This window comes from Carya illinoinensis, chromosome 10 (assembly GCF_018687715.1).
Source record: "Carya illinoinensis cultivar Pawnee chromosome 10, C.illinoinensisPawnee_v1, whole genome shotgun sequence".
In the NCBI taxonomy this organism is placed as follows: Eukaryota; Viridiplantae; Streptophyta; class Magnoliopsida; order Fagales; family Juglandaceae; genus Carya; species Carya illinoinensis.
In genome coordinates, this window is record NC_056761.1 from 35,578,399 (window position 1) to 35,600,036 (window position 21,638).

A 21,638-nucleotide genomic window follows, 5' to 3' on the forward strand; every position below is an offset into this window, starting at 1 on the left:
GAAAAAACTACTCTGTAGAACAACTCTTTAGTATTTATCTTCTTTCTAGATGAGAATATTTGAGATAGCAAGTATCCTAATACAATCCCGATCGACTTTTATTTCAAATGAAACTCTACTAAAATATCCTGCACCTGAGTTTCATTTGAGTTATGGATCAATATCGTGTGATGCACTTATATACATGACACATACATACGTATATATATCATATATGCATATATAATAAACCAAACACATTACTCATTAAACAAACCTTCAAGCACTTTTTGCTCACAAATATATGTAGAACACAGTTCTAAAACATCCTTATATCTAATGAGTATGGTTATTCTAAAGCCTCTAAATCACATATTGTTTACGTGATAACTCTATTTATAAGATAAATAAAAAGATGAGAAATGATATTTGTGGTCGTGAAATGTACGAACGCTGTGCAATTATTTTCAAAAAAATATGTAAATACGAGACTTAAATGATAAAAAAACTTTTTTAATCGTAAAGTCCAATCTTTTTGCAGAAGGAAAAATATGATTATAAGCTATTCTGCACACCAATACACGCACACATTCAACATGATTGATCAGAAAATTAGATTTTAATGAAAATTATACTAATTTTAATTTTGAATATAAAGATAGTAGCATTGGTATGTAGATCGATATGCAAATTTGTTTGTACGTACCAAAACTTTTTTTAAAATAATTTTACGGTACTTACACACTTCACGACTGTATATAATATTATTAGTTACAATATTCTAATGTGTCTCAATTTATTTCATTTCTACACATAGGGATGAAAATATGATAACTACTTTCTCATAAAAATAAAATATTTCTTATAAATTAGTTTAGTATGAAGTTTAATCCAAGAATAACAAAGTATCAATTAAGATTCTCTCATTTCAGAATTCTCTCTATACAGTACTATTTTTTTTTTGTGGGTAATATATATATATCGACACCCTTTATAAAAAGAGGCCAAGATCTTTTCATAAACAATAATTTTTATTGAAATAAATTATTCGGATTATCAACTAATAAAGGGAACAAACACATGCCATGCATGTAAGTATATACCCTCCACATGCCTGCCTACCTACTCAAAATGTTCTTTTCCTTTGCTGTACGTACGTGTAGATAGAAACACCAAGTGTGGTCGGGCGGTCAAGACGTAGGCCTACCAACGGAGTTAATTAACTGTCTCCACTCAGTGCCTTACACGTGTTACGAACACCTGATGAAGTAGGGGTCAAATAAGTAGTTGACTAACTCGCATACATGTTGGCGTCAAATTCTATGGAGGAGTCACACTCTCAAAGCGATTACAGCCTCTGATCTTGACTTGAATCGCGCTGTCCACCCCATCTTCACCGTTGACGATCTCGCAGCATTGTCTGCGTGGCGCCTGTTCATTCAATCAAGGGACCCCACAAAAACAAATAAACGAAGTTAGTCAACAATCAAAACCCCTTCTTCCCTTTTAGTTACACCGGTTGCGCATAAAATGATGGAGAATTCCAAGGACAAACGATTCATGCTGAAGTCTTCCAATTAGGTGGCCGGCCAATCTAAACTGCCTCCAGCTCTCTCGGAACTGTTCAGTCTGAATACTATTATTTTAAAGTCTTTATACTATACGTGTAAATGATATATAAAATTATGTGACGTAAATGATATATGGTATTATATGAATATATTTATATATTCAGCATTTTATTTTATTTTTTAAAAAATTATCAAATTATATAGTTTTAAAGGTTTTATTTATTTTATATGATCAACACGTACGATGAAAATAATATTTCAACCTTTGATTAGTTTCCGCGTTGAGAATCGAGTTTATTACTCCAGAAGATGAGAAACAAGTGTTAATTACCTTTTTCCACAAGTCAGGGTCGAAGTTGGAAGCTAAGACATTGAAAGAGCGCACGGCTAAGGCAGGGGCGTATTCGACACGGTCACACTCCTTTCCCCGTTGGTACATATACCTTTCATAGGTGGTCAACGTTTGACCCGAGCCAAGCCTCTCGACCCGGTCCAAGAAATACAAAAGCGGTTTCTTGCACCGGTCTCTACTGACCGGACGTGTGTTGAACGTGAAGGGCTTGTCGCTCCAACTCCCCCACGTCCGAAACGTGCGCAGCGCAGTGTCGAGGATCTTCGCCGTCTCCAACGACGGATACAACTGCACGGTATATCCCCAAGACAACGATACGGACCAATTCCGCCTCAAGTCGTAGCAGAAACTGTGCTGAAGGGCCCGATTCGGGTCCGTTTCGTATGCCCGGATCAGATTCTTCAGCGAGTCGATCCGGGTCCGGTTCGGAAATATAGATTCGACGTAGTCTAGGTGGTGCAGAGACACCAATGGCGCCAATGGATGTGCAGCTAATAAACCGTACGGATTTCCTCGTATGTCGACCTGAAATATTGAAATCGGTTTATAATACGGTAGCTGTAAATAATATATTCTATATTCAAATGGAAGCGAAATCAATGCCCTCGCGACGATTGCATTTCCATAAGGAGACAGAGAGAGAGAGAGAGAGAGGAAGAACCTGATGAAAACCTAGCTCTTTTGTGACCGGTACTCCAATCTCGCTCAGGCAACCCTGGACCTTCTGATCGGAGCCGAAGAAATGTGCGTACCGATCAATGCAGCCGTCCAAAACTCGGACGAGCTCGGCGGCCAACGGGTAGCTAATGGCGTAGCCACCTCCTCCGTAGGCCATTGTGTAAGAGTGTACCACGTCCTGCTCCACGCTCTCTGAATTCCCACCGATGTAATACATTTGATTGTGATCGTATTTCGCCAATACGTTGATCAAATTCTCCGTGAAAAACACCGTGTCATCGTCGCCCATCACGAACCACCTCACGTTGTCCAGACCCAGCTCAAAGCTCTCCTTCACAATGCGAGCAATCCGGATTGCAGAGCGCTTGCCGTACCAGCAGGTGTAGTTGAACCTTGACGTGTTTCCAGAGACTTTGAACGGCGGCAAGGTTTCCGGCCATGTCACGTTTTTCGGAGGTTCCTCGTCGAGCCAAACGAATCCGCGGCTGACGTTCGGTTTCCACCATACCTCAGTGTAATCCCGGCGCTTTTGCCATGTCTTGACGGAACCTCCGATGCCGAAAAGGATGTGGGATATATTAGTCTTCTCGTAAGCGGGGGAAATATCGGCGTCAGAGACTTTCTGGTGCGAGATCATTCTATGGCATTCGGGGCAACGGAGGGAATAGGTTGAGAAAGCGACGTAGCAGACGAAGGAGATTGAAGCGATCGTGCAAAAGAGAGAGAACGCAGCATAGCCGGCTAATTTTGTGGGGAAAACCATGGATTTCCAGGCTTTGAAGGGATCGTGAATTACTTCTCTTGAAGAAAGCATGCCGCTTCCTACCATGAGGAATGGAATCCTGTAGGGAAAAGGAACGAAAGTGCTAGACTTTCTCTACTTTTCTTTTGTTTTATTTCTCAATTCCACACGAGAGAGAGAGAGAGAGAGAGAGAGAGAGAGAGAGAGAGAGAGAGAGAGAGAGAGAAGAAGGAAGAAGACGAGAATGTAAGTTGATCAAATCGGTTGATCAACTCCCCCAAAGATTTCGCATGGAAAATTCTCTGCTAAACGTTTTGAGTTCTAAATAGAGGGTAATTACGGGTTAGTGCCGCTCAACTATCTATTTATTTTATTCAGAAAATAAATAAATAACATTACACGACATGTCGCTCTATATATGTTTGGTATTTCTTCTAATTATTTTTTATTTATTTCAGCTATATATATATATACATATATAAGACTTTGGAAAGTGTACTAGTGGAAGAAGATTTTGTTTTAGTTTCTAAAATTTTTTTACTTTGTTCTTTGGGTTTTCAATATGTATGCTTCCAAATTGTTTTGGATCTTCTCTTTAGAAACTTTATTTTATTTTTCTATTTTAGAATTTGTACATTGAGAATTAGGAAAATGGCAAGCTAAATGATAAAAGCACTATATGATGCTGATTTATAAAATAAACAGATTTAGGATAAATAGTGGAGATCAATATTAAATATTTTAAATACGAAGATAAGTGTTATAGCCACAAATATTTTACAAAAATAAACTCACAAGCTGATTATCTTTATGTAATACGCTATATTTATTTTACAATAAAAAAACTTTACAATCTCACGTATCACGTCAAGTCATGTTAATTTATAAAGCTATTTTTATAAATCTCTTTCTAATTAAAAGCATTTCTCAAATATGAAACGATGGGTCAGTCCATGGGCAATGAGCGACTCGGGAAAGGGACTATTGGCTTTTTGTTGCAATTTGCAGTTAGGAATTTGACATTTTCAGTAAACCTAGGTTAGTCGTTTTGTGTTGGTTGTTTTGACCTTTTCTGTAATCCTGGAATTAGAGTGCCTAACAATTTCTACCATGTCAACTAATGAAGATCAAAGGATCTTCAGCTGTGGCAATCCTTATTAAGAATAGACAGTTTGACTTTATATGGGAGGGGAAATAAATGGATTTAAGCCCAGAGAGACAGAGAGAGAGAGAGAGGGAGATTTGATTTAGAGATTTAGGTTGTATTTGAATGTTGGGTTAAGTTAAACTGAATTAAGTTGAATAAAATATTATTAAAATATTAATTTTAAATATTATGAGTGTGTTTGAACTTGAAAAAGTTGAATTTTTTATTATATTTTATATAATAATTTGGAAAAGTGTATGAAAATTTGATAAAGTTATAATAATGAAATAAAGTGAATCAATGAGAGTTTGGTAACCAAACTGGCAAAAGATTTGAATTTCATGATTGTCTAGAATTATCTTATCTCAACTTCATTTACTTTCCCTATGACCTATGCTTTGTATTCAACCACAGTGCAAAGTAATCAAGAGAGTGAAGTGATTGGTCTTTCTAGTTTATCTGCTCCTGCGTAGAAGTTTATTCCCACCTTATTTCGAGAGCGCGGTTGGCTGGCTATTGCTGAGCCTCTTCCTGCTCCTTTTGTAGAATTGTTGCATAAATTCTATGCTAATATTTCTCACTTCGACATTGACACTCATAGCATTCATGTCATGCTTCGAGGAATCCATATTGATCTTACACCACCTCTACTTTTTACTCTTTCTAGTTTTCCTCAGCAGTGGAAAAAGGGATCACAGCGCATCCCTCTCTACCTGTGACGATGCCAGCTGAGCGGCACTTCACCAAGATCGTTCTTACAAATCACTGACCACTTAATCGTTACACCAAGGTCACAATTGATACCCTCAATTTTATTATGCTCTCCTTCATGACTTCTTTGTTGATCTTCCTAAACATATAATCCGTGTTATACATCATGCTTACGTTGTTCAGGATGTCTCCCTGCCTTTTGGTGGTCTAATCACCAAAATGGCTGCCCATTATAATGTTCCCATACGCGACTATGAGCCTTCCCGGAGAATCCTCGATCCCATTAATGCATCAACAATCTCACAAAACCTTCAGTGCATCAAACCTCTAGTCTTTCTTCAAGAGCAGCTAAATGCTCTATCTCGGAAGGTGGACCAGCTTCATGAGCTTCTTACTACACAACGTATCTAAATTGATTCGTGGTTGCAAGAGGCAAGGGCTCACCATGACTCTCATATGGAATGTAATGTACTGCACATGAAGCAGGTGACTTCTGACAGACGACTTCTTCGGTCTGACATGGTCCAGGCTAATGATCATTTGGTTCAGCTCTCATTAGATGTTCGCTCTCTCATGGATCAATCTGGTGTTGTTACTTAAGATGATGATCATGCATTTGGTTCAACTTAGACCACCCTTTTGCCCACGGTGTCAAAAAGGGGAGAACATATCTCACGCCCTGTACCCGGGAGTGAACCCTTTTAACCTGAAATCCATAAAATATAAAACTTAGATACAATAATCCTCCAAAATCAAATACCTCAAAAATTCTTCGAAAATATTAAACTCAACAATACTAAATATTCTCTCAAATCTCGCAAATTCACTTATGCCACTCAACACCTATCTTACCTTCCTCTTCTAATCCTGTTACGTGAAATCTATTCTAATTGTCACAGCCAACATAGTCATCTGAAAAATATTGGGTTAAACATGGCCGCCGGGGTTTGCACAACCCTACCATGGGGGTTAAACCTGGCCTCTTATCTATTATGATGCTGTTTCAGCTATACTTATGCCAAAGATCTTTAGTCTATATTGTAATTGTATATATAAATGTTTTCTGAAATATCACTCTGTTATTTTGATAATTTGTTTTCTTTTGCATTCTGTTACTGGTTTATGTTTACACACAAGTATATATTTGCTACTTATTGATTTGTTGATAACTCACCCAATTATCTCAATTATTTTTCAGATGATTTTGATGTTTCAACTAAGAATCAATAATAGGAAGTACGGGCGGGATTAGTTGAGTGTAGTGGAATTAAGTGCCTAAGAGGCACAAGTGGATTAATACAAAGGGTACAAGAGACTACTAGAGGATCTTATTTGGAAAATATGTTATTTTCTTTTCAATAGCTTTTAGGATATTGATGTATTTATTGAGGCTTTGTGGAGATCTTTATTATATATGTTGGAGTTCATTGACGTCTCTATAGAGGAACGTATATTTTTTTAATAAATGAGCTTTACATGTTATAGAGCCTTTCCATGTATCATTTGGAGTCTATGTTTGTATTGTTGGGATTTGATTTTAGTGGCAGGAACTCACTCCCTAACCCTCTGGGTGCAGGGTATGACAACATATGTAAGGGGAGTAACTATTAAATTCTAGTGAAGGGTTCATGGCCACAACAATTTCTTTTGGGTGGACAGACTATAGTTTAAGTACCTGCACTGTTAACTTGTATCTCTAGCTTTTCTTAAGTATATGTACTGTTAAACTCTTATCTTAGCTGTGTTGCTAGTAATGCTAACTTGTGATATGTTTCTGGTTGCCGTTTATCTAACATTAGGAAACAATGTCTAGATAGTCTCATAAGTCATTTCCATAAATACTGATACATGTCCACTCACCTGAGCTAAAGTTTGTGACGCAGGACCCAAAAAGTTTGTGATGCAGGACTGCAAGTGTGTGTCAACATGCGATATATGTACATGTTAAATAGACGTTGCGGAAAATTTAAAGGCAATTTCAAGCTAAGTACCAGAAAATTTAAGTCTACAACCCAATTGAAAAATCCTCACAAAGTTAACATAGTTATTCAACTAATCGAAGTAAAATAAAGGCAAATCTCTCAAATCACAAAATAAGAATACTCCACGTCGTCACTCCTCTGGTGGGTTCGGTTACATGAAATAGAATCGCAGGTGAAAACATCACATGAGATTTCGCAATCTCAGCAAGAAAGCACAACCCATAACCAAGCATTTCAAACACAAGGCACATAGCAACAATAGTGCAAAAAGACCAAAATACCCTTTCGTTATAATTTTACACAAAAATGACTTTGGTTAAACCACTCACGCCATACTGCTATTTTATACACATAAAATATTCATTGGTTACGGTATGCACCACAGTCTCCCCTAAGGACCATCCGCACACTTTGGCTCCATTCGCCACACCACGGGTAATGACAGTGCATGTGACTTTGCAATAAGTGATGATCAGCTCTGCCCGGCCCGTACGAGACTAGCCATCCTCTAGCCCCCACCAGCAGAGGGGCCACAGAGTCGGCACGAAAGCATTATCGTCTCGTCAAAGCCCATTGTGCCCCGCGACAACCCAGGAGACATCACTCAGTTATATACGCTCCCGAATGACCAGAGGAGTTCCATCGAGATAATGCCCCATCTTGACTTGAGGTCATGATACGCACGCACCCTCAAAATAATTTCTTATCACTTTTTCACCAAAAACACAGTTTTTTCCAATTTCACAGCATAGTTAGAGAGTAGATCATTTATCAATAATATGTACAGTGTAGACATAAAGCAAAGCATAGTTAATATGATAAAGATAAATAATAACAATTAAAAATGTAGATGCGTGACTAGACAACTATTGGATGACATGGAAAATTACAAACAACACAGATCACAAACAAAATACCCCATTGCCACAAAACCAACCAAATACACAGTTCTCCAACTACGTGAGGTTCCCAACACTTCATCTGGCCCTCGGCCCAAAATCCATCGCTAACTACAATAGAATTTCCCAACACTTCCTGGGGCCCTTGGCCCACAATTCCAACACAACCAAACTGCACAAGACAATTTATCACGGCATTAGAAATCCAAGGTCCGTCTAGAAATTCACTTACAATACATATTGAAATTTCTGGACGATCGCCCATGCCGTCAAAGAGATCCCGCAAAAGCATGTGCATGAGCGTCGTTGAAAATAAATTCTTCAAATAATTAATATGGCAACTAAAATATGAGCTAATAAAATCGTGGGTCGCACAACTTACAACAGTGGCGATGATAGCGGCAGCGCGGCGGGGTAGTGGCTACAAAGGAATCTAGCTCTCAAGTTGGGTAATAACCGGGGATGAGGAAGTCGGGAATGGGCTAGGGGAGACCAGTGGGTGGTCAGACGACCACTAGAACGCGGCTGAGAGGGGCAATGATGGGTGGGAAAATCTTCTAAAGCCACAGAAATGGGGTTTTTGAAAAAGGGGAACTCAATGGAGTGGAATATAAGAGGAGATGAAGCAAGTTTTGAGGTGAGAACGAATGGAGAAGCTCGACCTATTTATAGGCTGAGAGGCCCATATACAACGGAATCCACCTACAGCAGCCATTGTGCAGGTGTAGCAGTGCAAAGGTCAGGGGAAAGGGGCACAAGAGGCTGTAACGTGCATGCATGAGTGATTCGGGGTTTCCGTCAGCGTGCACGGGCTCGAGAGAAAACTGGCAGTGGCTCAGTGGATTTCTACAAGGATAAAGACATGGGGTGGAAAATGGAGACCGAGCCTTGCATGCGTGGCCAGCATTGGCTGGTTGGCATCGGCAGTGAGAAGACAACAAACAGAGAAAACAAAAAGTCGAGAGACACGGAGGGAACAATCATGGAGGCTTGGAGTGGGGAGAAGGGGGGTGGTGGCAGATGAAGAGAGGGCTATGGCTAGTGCACACATGGTGATGGTTCGATGGAGGAGGTGAGCGGCTTCACGGGCTGGTCAGCAGGGGAGGATAAACAGAAGAAAAAAGTTTGTCAGAGGGGAGAGGGTCCTGCACGGCACAAAAGAGAGGGAAAGAGAAAGAGATGAAACCCTTAGGGTTTCTTCGGGGCTGGACCTCAAGTACACGGGCTGGGCCCGAAAATGACTTACTTTCACACCCAAAAAAAAAAAGCCCAACATTAAACAGCACATAAGGCCCACTAAGCACTCATCTGAAAGAAATTCTGGGCCCTCACACTTAAGCTGTATTTTGACACCGAATAATCAAAGGCAGAAGTTGGTTAGGTTTTTAGGTTGGCTTAAATTCGGTAGTCAAAAGTGTGGTATAGTTGTTGATAAACTAGAATAGTTTTAAATGATTATGTAAGTCTTCCAGCAAAGAGATAAGGATTACGTGCACTCCTAACAAGGTAAGTCTTCCAGCAACCTATCAATACAGTACTCTGCAGGTATATCTCATCTGAACGAATTTGAGTGTGGTTTCCTGATCAAGTGATAAAGACAAAAGATGAACACCAAGTCTATATGATGTACTGATTGGCGCAGGGAGAAGTCAAAGAGATATACATGCGTGTAAAGAAGTTAAAAATATCAAGATAAGGAGTCAAAAGTGTTTGTCCTAGTTCAGTGAAGCAGAAGTAACTTCTTGGACAGAGAAAAATGAACTTTGGTGCTGCTGCTGCTTGGACATATTGATTAAAGTGTTCAGCCACTGCAGGTTCCAGAAGAAGAAGCCAAGTTTAAAGAACATTAGAGGTTCTGACTACTACCGCAGTGGGACAAATGGTTTGTAAGAAAGGGATTCATATTACAAATGGTTTGTAAGAAACTTACTTGTATTAATCTTCAAATCGTGAAATTGGTTTGTTCTGGGCAGGCTGCCTCGGAGTGGTTTTACCTTCAAATATTTCTTTAAAATGTTTCCCTTTGTCACCAAAATCAATGTCTTATAATTGACTTGCTTTGCTCTAGTATTCATATTTATTTTTATGTTTGATACCATGATTTGGTGCATGTGAGTTAATCAGAAATTTGATAAATTTTCTTTTAATGTTCACATAAAATAAAGTTGGTCAAAAGATTTGTGACTAACACCTATTCACCACCCTCTAAAAGTTATTTAGGGTCAACCTCGTAAGTTCAATTGGTATTAGAGTTTCATCTACTTTCTTAGGATCAAGTTGAGATAAGTAACAGATATAAGACAGTCGGTTGATGACACTTTCTCTGAGTCTCATTCCCTCATCTAGCTCACAAATCAGAACCTAATAAAAGATCAATACAATACGTCAACTCCTACACTTTGGGAGGTTTGGATTATGGATAGTGAGTTGAGTTGAGTTGAAATAAGATGAGATGAAAGTTGAATAAAATATTATTAAAATTTTTTTTAATATTATTTTTGTTTTGAGATTTGAAAAAGTTGAATTGTTTATTGTATTTTGTTTAAGAATTTCGGAAAGTTGTAATGATTAGTTGAGATGAAATGAAATGAGTTGAAATGCTTTTTGAGTCCAAACAAGGCCTTGTCTAGTCGATTTACCCACTAAGAAAAACAGAAACTTCTTTCATCTATTTATAACAAGTGAGTATTTCCCAACTACCAAAAATCCAAGACGTAATACAACGGTTCAGAGTTACTTACTCGAATCAATGGAAGAATTGTGGCCGGTTTAACGTGGGTAGTGAGTTCTCGAGATGCAACAGAGAGAGACATATAGAATGAGGAGACGGAGATAGGAGAAAAATCGATATTTGAGAGAGAGAGAGAGAGAGAGAGAGAGAGAGAGAATCGGGGGAAGAAATGGGAAAGTAGGGGGCCCGGGCTGTACGGGTGAATGTGTTAAAAGAGTAGTCCTGTTTTTCTGGAAAAAAAATAAAAAAATCATGGGCTATGAGCTAGGCTTGGGAATTGGACTTGGGCTGTTACATTAATTCCATTGTGGCGGCTTTAAATCCCAAAGTCAGCAATCTTTATAGATGGACTTCAGGTCCATATAACCTTCAAATTTGGATAATAGAATTAAGATGTTATTCCTTTGGGCCTCGTGGGAAATTACTAACGGTCTTTTTTTTTTCTTAAATAGAATACAAGATAATATCCTACATTTTTTTTAAAATATGAATAGAATATTATTGATCAGATGCAAAGCAAGCTTGTCATTGCAGGAATTTTCACTCCAATGTGAATTCAAAATTCTTTCTCTATCCATACTTTCTTTTCTAAACATGAAAGAACTAATTTTGCCAATTTATGTGCCACCGTTTTGGCCTCCCCATATGTAAAACAAACACTCCATCCCCATATGTAAAACAAACACTCCAGCTTGATCTTTCAATGAGCATGCTTCGAGTATCAACAATCGCATTTCCATAATCTATATAAATATCTTTCATGTTGTTTGTGTCCTTCACAACTGTCTAAGAATCTCCTTCTAGAATCACCCTTGACAACTTCAGCTCCAGCTTGATATAGAAATTCATAGCTTTTCTCAAGGCCAATGCCTCTGCTATAATAGGTTTCATTGAATGCTTTATATTTGAACATAGAGTAGCCAAAATATCAGCTACAATGTCTTTGATTATCACTCCAAGTCCAACTTTCTACGACTAATTATCCACAACAACATCTCAGTTGGCCTTACAGAACAAACTAGTTGATTTTTTCCAGTTGCTTAAGGTCTCTCAACTCTTCTTGATAGCATAATCTCTTGTTGATAACTCTATGCTAAAGTAAAATCTACCAGACCTTGTTTTGCATTCAGAAATACCTTTCTCAAATGCTCAAATTTGTTTTAAAAAAATTAGAGAGCTTCTTCTTAACCATATTCTTTACATTATATAAGCCACTAACTCAACATCTTCAACAATCAGTCTCTCATTCGATTTCTTCCATAGATCCATGAAAGCAGTTTCATCACTAGACCACTTCTGCACTAGGCTACTAGTTTTAGTACAAACATCTGAGGCTCCAGAACAACTCCACAAAGCATGCACAAATGACTTAATTTCTTTTTCACAAACTGGGCATAAGCTATTATCAGTCATATTCTTCTTTAAAATGTTCAATTTAATTGGGAGTAATTCTTGTCCAGCCTTCCGTAAGAAATGTTTGACCATACCTTCCACTTTTAAATCCCAAATTCATTTCCAGCCATCTTCTGTTATAGCTAATGTTGATATTTTCCTTTTCATCAATTTGTTTCTAGTGTGCTCTAAATGGTAAGCACTTTTAATAGTAAACATCTCATTATTAGCATGCATCCACATAATTTTATCATTAACACCCAATCTACTCAAATGAATGCTATTAATAATCTTAGCATCAACCTTGTTGAAAAGTCTCATTAATCAGATTTTCCTTCCATCTACCAGTCCCTTGCTCAATAAGTTCACTTACAGTTGTGTCTTTGTCTAAATTTTAAATAGAGGATTGAACATAGTATGATGTGCGTATAGGTAGCCACTTGTCCTTTCAAATACTAATTTGGTCAGCCTTTCACACCCTCCACATCAAACTTGTATTAACTAGATTTATAGATGAAAACAGACTCTTCCATATTAGTGAAGGTCCATTGCCGAGATTTACCTTTAACTGATCACCTTGCTTGAAATATTTTCCCTTCATAACTTTGGCAACTAGGGAGTGAGATTGTTTTAGCATTCTCCAACATTGCTTTGCAAGTATAGCCTTGTTGAAGCATTCAAGATCTTTGAATCCTAATCTTCAATTTTTTATTCCATCATTTTAACTCAACTCCTCAAATGTACTCTATTCTCATTTTTTATTGTGACCCTATGAAAATTTCAACAGTGTAGTGATTTCCTTGCATGACTTTCTATGCAGCTTGAAAAGACTCATTGGAAATGTAGGTATTGCTTGTATCACAGCTTTGATCAACACTTTCTTCCCTGCTTGAGATAAAAACTTATTCTTCCAGTTGTTAACTTTTCCCCATATTCTTTCTTTTAAATGTCTAAATGCCATGTATTCTTACGTATCTTCAAAATGCATTTTTGGATAAATGAATTGCAATAGGATTTCCTAGGTTACTACTGTAAAAGTTCAAATGAAGTACTTTCCCTTATACCACCTTCAAGTTTCGAGGTTTTGACTACCACTGGATCGGATGGGATGACCTCTTTTTCCCATAGTTCAACAGTAGTCAGATGTATCGACGAAAAAATTATTCACATCTCCATATTGTCATCACTAAGTTTCAAGATGTCTATTATTCTTATGGTTAAATTTTACATATTTACCTTGCCATTACAAAGGAAATTTATATCATTAAGAAATGAGAATGAAAGGAACTCAGACTGATGTATGTTTAGATTATTCTCCATTTGGTTTTGCCCAAAGACTACTATGTCATTGTGCATGCATGAGTTATCAAACTATCAACATCTTATTTATCTATGTTTTTGGCGAAAGTAATAACATATAACTAGAAACATTAAGGATTACATGAGGAGTAAATGGTGGGTAGAATCCACATGTATTCAATATCAAAAGTTGCGGATGAAAGTGCCATTAGACTTGTTGTTCCTCTGGAAGTTGACAGCTACCCTTTGAGTCGATTACCATTTTTGGTATTTCTAGAGAAGTCATCAATCTTCAATAGTACTACTAAGGAGATGCTTCTTTGATGGCAAGTGGAGCTGCTTGTGCTTCACTATAAAGAGCAATCGTGGCTGGTAAACTTTTTGCCCTGGATTGGATGATCTCACCTTGGTTGTTTTTGCATACCCTAGCTAGAATGACGTAGTTGACCCGCATCGCAATTAGAGTTCTAGAAAAGGGGTTAGTGGCAATTGCAAGGAGCGGATGGGAGAATTTGTTTTGGTACCAAGCTTGGGCTTGTTCTAGTGACAGTCCTGTAATTTGTTTTGCCATCTCCAAGGGTGTTTGGGATGCTTGAACATGATTTCCTTTGTTTTAGTGCATCCATACACCGTCCATGACTATTAAGGCAAAAATTTGGAAGTGGTGGATGCTATTGACTAGCATGTTGAGGGTGGGGTTTGGAAGAATATAAGGTGGATCTAAGAAGAGATGGGTTGATTGGAAAAGTATTGGATGTTTAGAGTCCATGGAAAATGCGGAAGAATGGACAGTCAAGACTCAAGGAAAGGTGTATTATTCTTGCATTGACCTCTATCTTTGTGCTAATTGCTTGCAGCTTGACCTAGCTAGGTGATCATTCCATCGACCAAAATGCGCCTTTCCAAGTTTCATCTGATGGTTATAAAGCAACAAAGATGTTGCATGCAGTTGGCTGAGTTCCAAAATTGCCTACTAAGGGATAATGGGTGACAGTTTAGTGAGGAGGGTATGCTAGTCAATTGAACACTAGGTTCTTTTACATATTATGTACATAGAAGTTGTGCGCACATGCATATATATGCATGTATTCATGTCTTTCTTCTTTTAGGAGTTGCTAGTTCATCATTAATAGCACACCAATAACTGCATGAGTTTGCTCACAAGCAATAAATCCCTTTACTATTGGTTTAGATCTAGAACTTCTAACATTATCTTGTAATAAATTACAAATCTCATGTAGATCAACCATCTCTAGCGTCAATGCAACAGTACTTCTCAAAACTTGTTTCAGACGGGGCTTTTTCTACACTTCCAAAGATGCATAAGTGGCCAGAACATATCCATCCTATGAAAGCCTTTCTGACCCTGTGCACATCCCAGATATAGTGTTATGAGAAAGAAATTAAGAGAGGTGGTGGCACTTGTGTGTTGTTAATAGCCCATTTGTATATGATTACCTCGATGATAAACTGAGCCCAGGCATTGTTTGAACGGTAGTGGATTGTACCCTTCAAGATGGTGAACTCCAAATTTCGAATCACCTGGGCAATCTCCAAGAAAAGTCCACGTTCATTGCAAAGCATCTGCATGTGGAAGAAAGAATGGCTGGGAAATTAGGGAAAAAAAATTTGTATCCAAGTAATGGAGTTGGGTAAATTTAGTTATTAAGATGATGGCAAAGACCTCTATTAGCATGTGTCCCGGATATTCAAGATCTTCCACAACTATGGGGCATGATTGAAGCCCGTCTCCAAATTCAAAAGCCCAGCTTGTCCCATTTTGACTACTATTTTTCATTTTAGATGATCCCCAACTCTTCCGATCAACCACCTGCATAGCACAGTGATGTTTGTTACTTCCAGGTATATAACCTTAGTAAGCTAAGTACATAAGCGATTTGACTCCTACATTGATTTTGTAATCTCTGGCAATTAGCAAATAAATCATTAATGTAGCTGAGTACATAACTTATTCCATTACTAGCTTGATTTATAGTCTCTGCAAACAACAAATAAATTCCATGGTTGGGCTATTATTTACAAGATGCAAAATCACTCCACAACTAACTAACCATTTTCAAGTTGTGGTCTATCTAGTGAAATTATTGGAAAATCCATCTCTTCCAACCAAGCCTTCCTTTGAATCCATAGTATAATCGAGGATTCTCTGCTTGAATCAATTGATTATGCTAGGACTCTCTCTGCTAATCTAGTTTAAATGGTATAAATAGTGACTATGTACTCTACAATATATTCTAATCTATTACCCTCTGCATCCCTAATCAGAAAATTTTCAACATAAGAAACATCTTATAGATCCACCCAAAATCAATAAGTTGATTCATATTCATAGCTATAGCCTTTAAGTTTCTGAAGTAGAAGTCATTTGTTATTTGCCCAAAATATTTCGATGCCAACACATTTCCAATTTAATCTATTAAAGATATCTTTAATCTAAATCTGAAAATTAATATTTCTTCAATATATATATATATATATAGGAAAGTTGATGTAAACAATTTTACAATTACCAATAGACTTGACATACCTTTTGAGGAGCCAAGTGCCTCAATTTCTCAGCCTGTTCAATGATGCTTCTTAAATGCATCATATGCATTACCACTCGATCTAAGAGACTATCAATGCTACACTGAATTTACACAAAACACGGCTCTCAATTGGATTAGATAGGACGAGAAAACATACAAATGGTTACCAACTTCAAGCACTACAAATACTAACAATTAGTACGAGTTTGGGATTGTTATGGGGGATAGAGCTATTATTTGTAGAGCTTTGTTAAAAAGTTATACTATTGAAAAGCTATTTATTATTTGGTAAACTTATGTCTAAAATGCTTTTCAAATTGTTACAGTTGTTCTCAACAAGTCACATAATCTCTGCAGGAACTTTTTAACAAAAGCTTAAATTTGGAGTTTTTTTAGAAAATGGGCTTCCAGCTTTTTTGGGGGGCATAACTTAAATTTAAAAGTAATTTTTATAAATTTTCTAAACATATAATTTTTTCTTCAAAAAAGCTTTTAACCTACCAAAAACTTAATCTCGAAACCAAATGGGTACTTTGACTACACTCACCTTTGCACCATTTGGGACAAGTTGTCGAAGCTCCTCCAACCTATCTTGGATCATTTGCCGATCCCTTGGTCTTGGCCTTTGATTTTCACCAATTCTGGCTCGTCTTTTGCTGGCATTGGATAACTTGTTTCCCTTCCTAGGTTGCATAGAGCCTTTAGGTTTTCCTTGCTGCTCTTTATCAATCAATTTGCTCCTTGTATTATTGAAAGAAACAGAACCAGTAAAGGTACTTGTGTCGCAGGAAACAAATGATGATCTAAAATCACTCCACGGAGTTGAGTCATCATTTATTAAGGCACTTGCTTCAGATTGACTTTGTAACTCGAACAAACTAGCACCTCGTCCTGACGAGGTTGTAGATGATGTTGAACTTTTAAATCTGCTAGCTAAAGAGTCATCTATACAACTAGACACACTTGCAACTATAGCTTCCAATAGATGATTTGCATCATCAGCTTTAGCAAGCGATGATGGCTCAGCACCATTGAACATATCTATATTGCGGGTTAAACTTGAGCTTCTACACGAATCCTCAATTAAGAATGATGAGTTGTGCATGTCTTCAATGATATGATTTTGAAAAACTTGTCCAAGTGCTTCATGTAGCTCAGAATCTATGGGAAGGCTTGTGATACTGCTTGCACTTTTATGGCCTGCATCATTAACCCTTGTGTCTCCAAGTGTCATTAATTCACTACACAAATGACTAATTCCACATGAGGGTTCTACAGAAGCCCCCAAATTGTAGTTGCTAAATTGAGGATAAGCTTGCAATTCATTCAGACAAGATAATCCAAGCAGTTTACTCTCTAGTGTTTCTAACTGGCTAGTATTTATAGGTTGGCATAAAGGAGTTGATACGACAATGAGACTATCTGGTGGAGAGCTAGTCACATTTTGGCCAACATTACCAAAAAATTGAGGAAGTTTTGTTTCAGAGACCTGAACTGCATCTTGATACATTGACATTGGCAAAACTTCATTTAATGTTGAAAATTTGTTCTTATTTGGTCTAATGTGATTAAAAGCCTTCAAATCTCCAGCCTTCAGTAGGGTAATGGTCATGTCTGAGGGCTCCAATGGGTTCTCCAGGAAACCAGACATTAGTGATGAAGACGATTGTGATTGAATATCTCTGTTTGAGGTGAATGGTATATTAATATGTGCCATATTGTAAAGGGCATTGAATCTATCTATGACATATGCAATCAAGGCCAGATCTTCAGCAACCTGAAATATTATGGGAAAGAATGCAACACATAAGATGAATACTAACAAAGCAATAGAAATGCTTTTACACACACTGAGAGGAGGGGAAAATGGCATTGATCCTAATGACTTCCACACCTTTGAACACTTTAAGCTTAAATTATACGCTATTAGGTCAAAAATAGAACCCAAAACGACACAACAAAAGTTGGAATTATAGTGACTTTTTAACTCATTAATCTCTCATTACAGTCAGAAAATGAAGTTGAGAATAAATACACACCCATTCCAATGAGCCCAGCTGTACAACTCCATGTGGAAGTACAGGAACCAGCACAATGGTCTGCCAGGATGTCAACAATTACTCATTAGTATTTTGGAAACGATAATAAGTGAAATTTGAGCCAACAAATTGCAAGTTAGCCTAATATGTGCACCGGCACACTCAAATCTGTCCAAGTGACCAATACTTTGGTATGGTAGAATTCATAATGAAGTTACCTTGATACCTGCTGCAAATTGAAGTAGCCATTCTTCTGGATACTATCCACCAAAAAAGAAAAATTTGCACTTGTGAGATATTCTGTCCACTACTTGAAAAACTATCAACAAGCTCATTTTTTAAATTAGCAATCATCATTAGAAACTCACCTCAGGAACTAACTTGGAGTTGCATTCACTAGCAAAATCATTCTCAAAGAGAACCCAACGATGGCTTCCTGTATATGCGACTTCACCGATAGCCCTGATGAATTTTACAAATCTAGTGTCATTTATCGTTACTTTAAACTCAATGCCTCATAAAAAAAGAATCTTGGTAGTAAGCATACTATTTAGTTTAGTACATCTTCTTAAGAAATGATGAGTGTCAATCTATTAACATGTTGCACAGACAGACACACAGAGATGGATGAGATTTCGAACCTAAGTTTGGCACTAGTTTGGTTTGTAATACCACAAGCTTAAGAGGTGGTGGAATGAGAGAAGGATCAGAAAACCATTGGAAATTTCCTTCAAAATCAAATTAATAAGGCTTCATTCCAAAAACCTTCGTTCAAGAAGAGTTCATCCATCAAAATTGAAGGGGATGATCTCATATTTTTTAAGACTATTTCTGAAAACATATGTAGTTAATAACATTGGAGAGTAATGGAAATTACAAGAAGTTATTTAATACTAAGGGAAAAGCACAAGGTAGTACCCGTCTCCCATGGCATACTGATGACATGACATATCAGCCAATGCTCGTCCAATTCGATATTCCATTACATCATCATCACCTATATTCATTTTACTTGCTAAAGAATATATCTCATTCACGCCTTTGAAGTAAATGTCACCTGGTATATTCTCGACAAGTTCTGTTGTTTTTGGACAAGCCCAATATCCATCTTCCCAACCCAAAACCCTGCAATATCAAGAAACTAATGTCATACTTGAGACATGAACTCTATTCTTACATTCATAACATAACAAAACACAAGCAGTAAACACCGAACTTTCCTAAAAAGAAAATATCTCATAGAAAGTAGGTGATTCATGGAACATTTTTTTGTTTTTTTTGTGGGTGGGGTTGGGAGGGGGGAAGGGGGAAGTGGGGACACGAGTCTCATAGTTTCCTCATCTTCAAAAGATCAGTGTGATGTCTTACATTCCCCTCTATTACTCAAAACAAGTGCTAAATCATTTGATCCATTTAGAATGCTCAAGCAGCAGGACGTTATGCTCTTTACTACACTAACTAGTAAGCCAAATAAAATTAAATCTGTATAATAAGACATAGAGTCCCAATAGCACAAGCCAGCTGCAGCAATGTGTCAGCGTTCCCAAAGGTTAACGCTCGACGACATATTCAAATAATTGCAGCTTTTAGAGAGACAATCATAAATTAATGAAAGTTTATTGGACTAGTCACAACAAGTTTCATTTCTTTTGTAAGTGTAAATACTAAAATCCCTTTCGATTTCTCCCATGCCCCTTAATTATAACCATAGCAGTCAAGATCTTATCTGTGCTCATTATTTCTTGCCGTTGTATTTCAATGTTCGCAGTCTAAAGATTTCACCCAAGATAGAATAATAATTACGTCAAAATACTGAATGAAAGGTAAGAAAATCCCTCAATTCCTTGAAATACGTAAACACATGGATAGGCATGGATATGGAAATAGCAAGAAAGCTTTAAAATTAATGTAAAATATACAATAAGTAGCTGCAGGAGCAACTTACATTTGGCTTCGGTGGTTAAGCTTCCAAAAGACTGAATATTCCCAATGCAAATTGCTGCAAAGACTCTTCAACAATTGCCTCAAAGCAGTAGTCTCCATCGCTTGACACTCGAGGAATTTACAAAGGTCTAGTAGAGTAGTAGAAAACTCAGCCCAATTATCACATAAGAAAAGCTTCACTAGCTGCCCTTGTATGAGCTTCGCCCCGCCTGTTTTATCCGCAAACCCGCTCTTCGTTTTGTTGGAGGCCTCGTTGATCCATCAAGTAAAAAATCCATCGTGAAAACTCCTCTTTCACTCTCAGATATGACCGGTAATTTTACAACGGTTTCAAAACATAAAGAGCAATTGCCTGGACTTCTTGGAACGAGGATGCCATGAAATTTGAAAGTTTTTCAAAGAACACAAGACGTTCACGATGAACTTCCCTTTGAGAAGGAGAGGACAGGAAGAGCTTCGTCAAAGTAAGATGGTACAGGCAGAGTGGAAGCAAGTTTGCAATTCACTTCGCTGCACACGAAAACAAAAAAAATCCAACAAAAATTAGCTGCCAACGCACAATTAAACAAACAAAATCTCCCGTTTGACTGCTGAAAATTAAGGTAAGAAGTAGGATGCAAAAACAGACGAATTTTATGGATCTTACCTTGAAGTAGTGGTACTGAAACTGAATGTCAAATTAGAGATATTCTCGATGATCAATTTCGTCAAACTCCATGTCTCTCTCGTTTCTTTGTAGAAATGGATGTGATCCAAAGAAAGAGAGAAGCTTTTTGCACTCTAGGAGTCTATAGGCCAACCTATACACACTTGAAAAAGCTTTCCAAAGCATCCTTTATATAATATTCAGCCCCCACCACCGGTAACAGGTCACCTTCCTTAACTACCTCTCTCTCTCTCTCTCTCTCTCTCTCTATCTCTCTCTCTCTCTCTCCATGTGGAGAACTAGTCAATTTTATTAAATTATTAGAGTCAAATAATCATATATTAACATATTGATTTTATAAATATATTTTTATGAATAATATCATATACAGTCATTTTTACGTAGTCTCTTCGCACTTCACTCATATAATTGACTGTATCAATTTTTTTAAATACGTAATCAATCATATCAATAAAGTGAGAAAAAATGCGTAAAAATGATTATAAATTTTTATACTTGTTACAAGTTTTAGAAAGTGTCTGTACAACATATTTTCATGCATTTTATTTTATTTTATTGAGATTTTACTTTTTTGGAAAGATTTGTACAAATTATTCTTGCATAAAAATATATATATTTTCTCTTTTATACATGTAATAGATGAGTAATACTAAGTACAAGTTTAAAATAAACAAACTTAATACAACTCATTTGTAAAAAAGTAGGTCTCATTAATAAATAATTTTTTTACACACTTTTTAGGTGTGGTTTGCTTTTTTACGATGATTTGTATAAAACTTATCTATTTAAAATTTGTATAAATCATTTCTCATAATAGATATTAATAAGTACTGGCTAGTTTATAACATACATAATGTCCAAACCAGGATAATATCTCAAATTTATTGATTATTCTAACTTATGACAACGGATGAAGAAATACATTTTACATAAAAAGAGAAACTTGGATGTTACCC

At 37.1% G+C, this 21,638-nt stretch overlaps 2 protein-coding genes across 2 annotated transcripts; both read right to left on the reverse strand.

Moving 5' to 3' along the window:
- Window positions 1-943: 943 nt before the first annotated feature.
- On the reverse strand, window positions 944-3,543 carry LOC122278849. Its single transcript, XM_043089055.1, has 3 exons — window positions 2,564-3,543; window positions 1,882-2,427; window positions 944-1,410 (listed from the first exon to the last, which is right to left on the reverse strand). The coding sequence occupies exons 1-3, from the start codon at window positions 3,407-3,409 to the stop codon at window positions 1,300-1,302; spliced, it is 1,503 nt and encodes a 500-aa protein (XP_042944989.1). The 5' UTR covers window positions 3,410-3,543; the 3' UTR covers window positions 944-1,299.
- A 10,956-nt stretch (window positions 3,544-14,499) lies between these two features.
- On the reverse strand, window positions 14,500-20,809 carry LOC122278876 (transcription factor LHW-like). The gene is made up of 11 exons (XM_043089087.1): window positions 20,662-20,809; window positions 20,017-20,525; window positions 18,990-19,196; window positions 18,440-18,533; window positions 18,290-18,331; window positions 18,072-18,131; window positions 16,580-17,809; window positions 16,032-16,133; window positions 15,168-15,314; window positions 14,942-15,067; window positions 14,500-14,849 (listed from the first exon to the last, which is right to left on the reverse strand). Exons 2-11 carry the CDS (start codon window positions 20,112-20,114, stop codon window positions 14,772-14,774), a joined length of 2,184 nt encoding a protein of 727 aa, XP_042945021.1. The 5' UTR covers window positions 20,115-20,525; window positions 20,662-20,809; the 3' UTR covers window positions 14,500-14,771.
- Window positions 20,810-21,638: the final 829 nt, after the last annotated feature.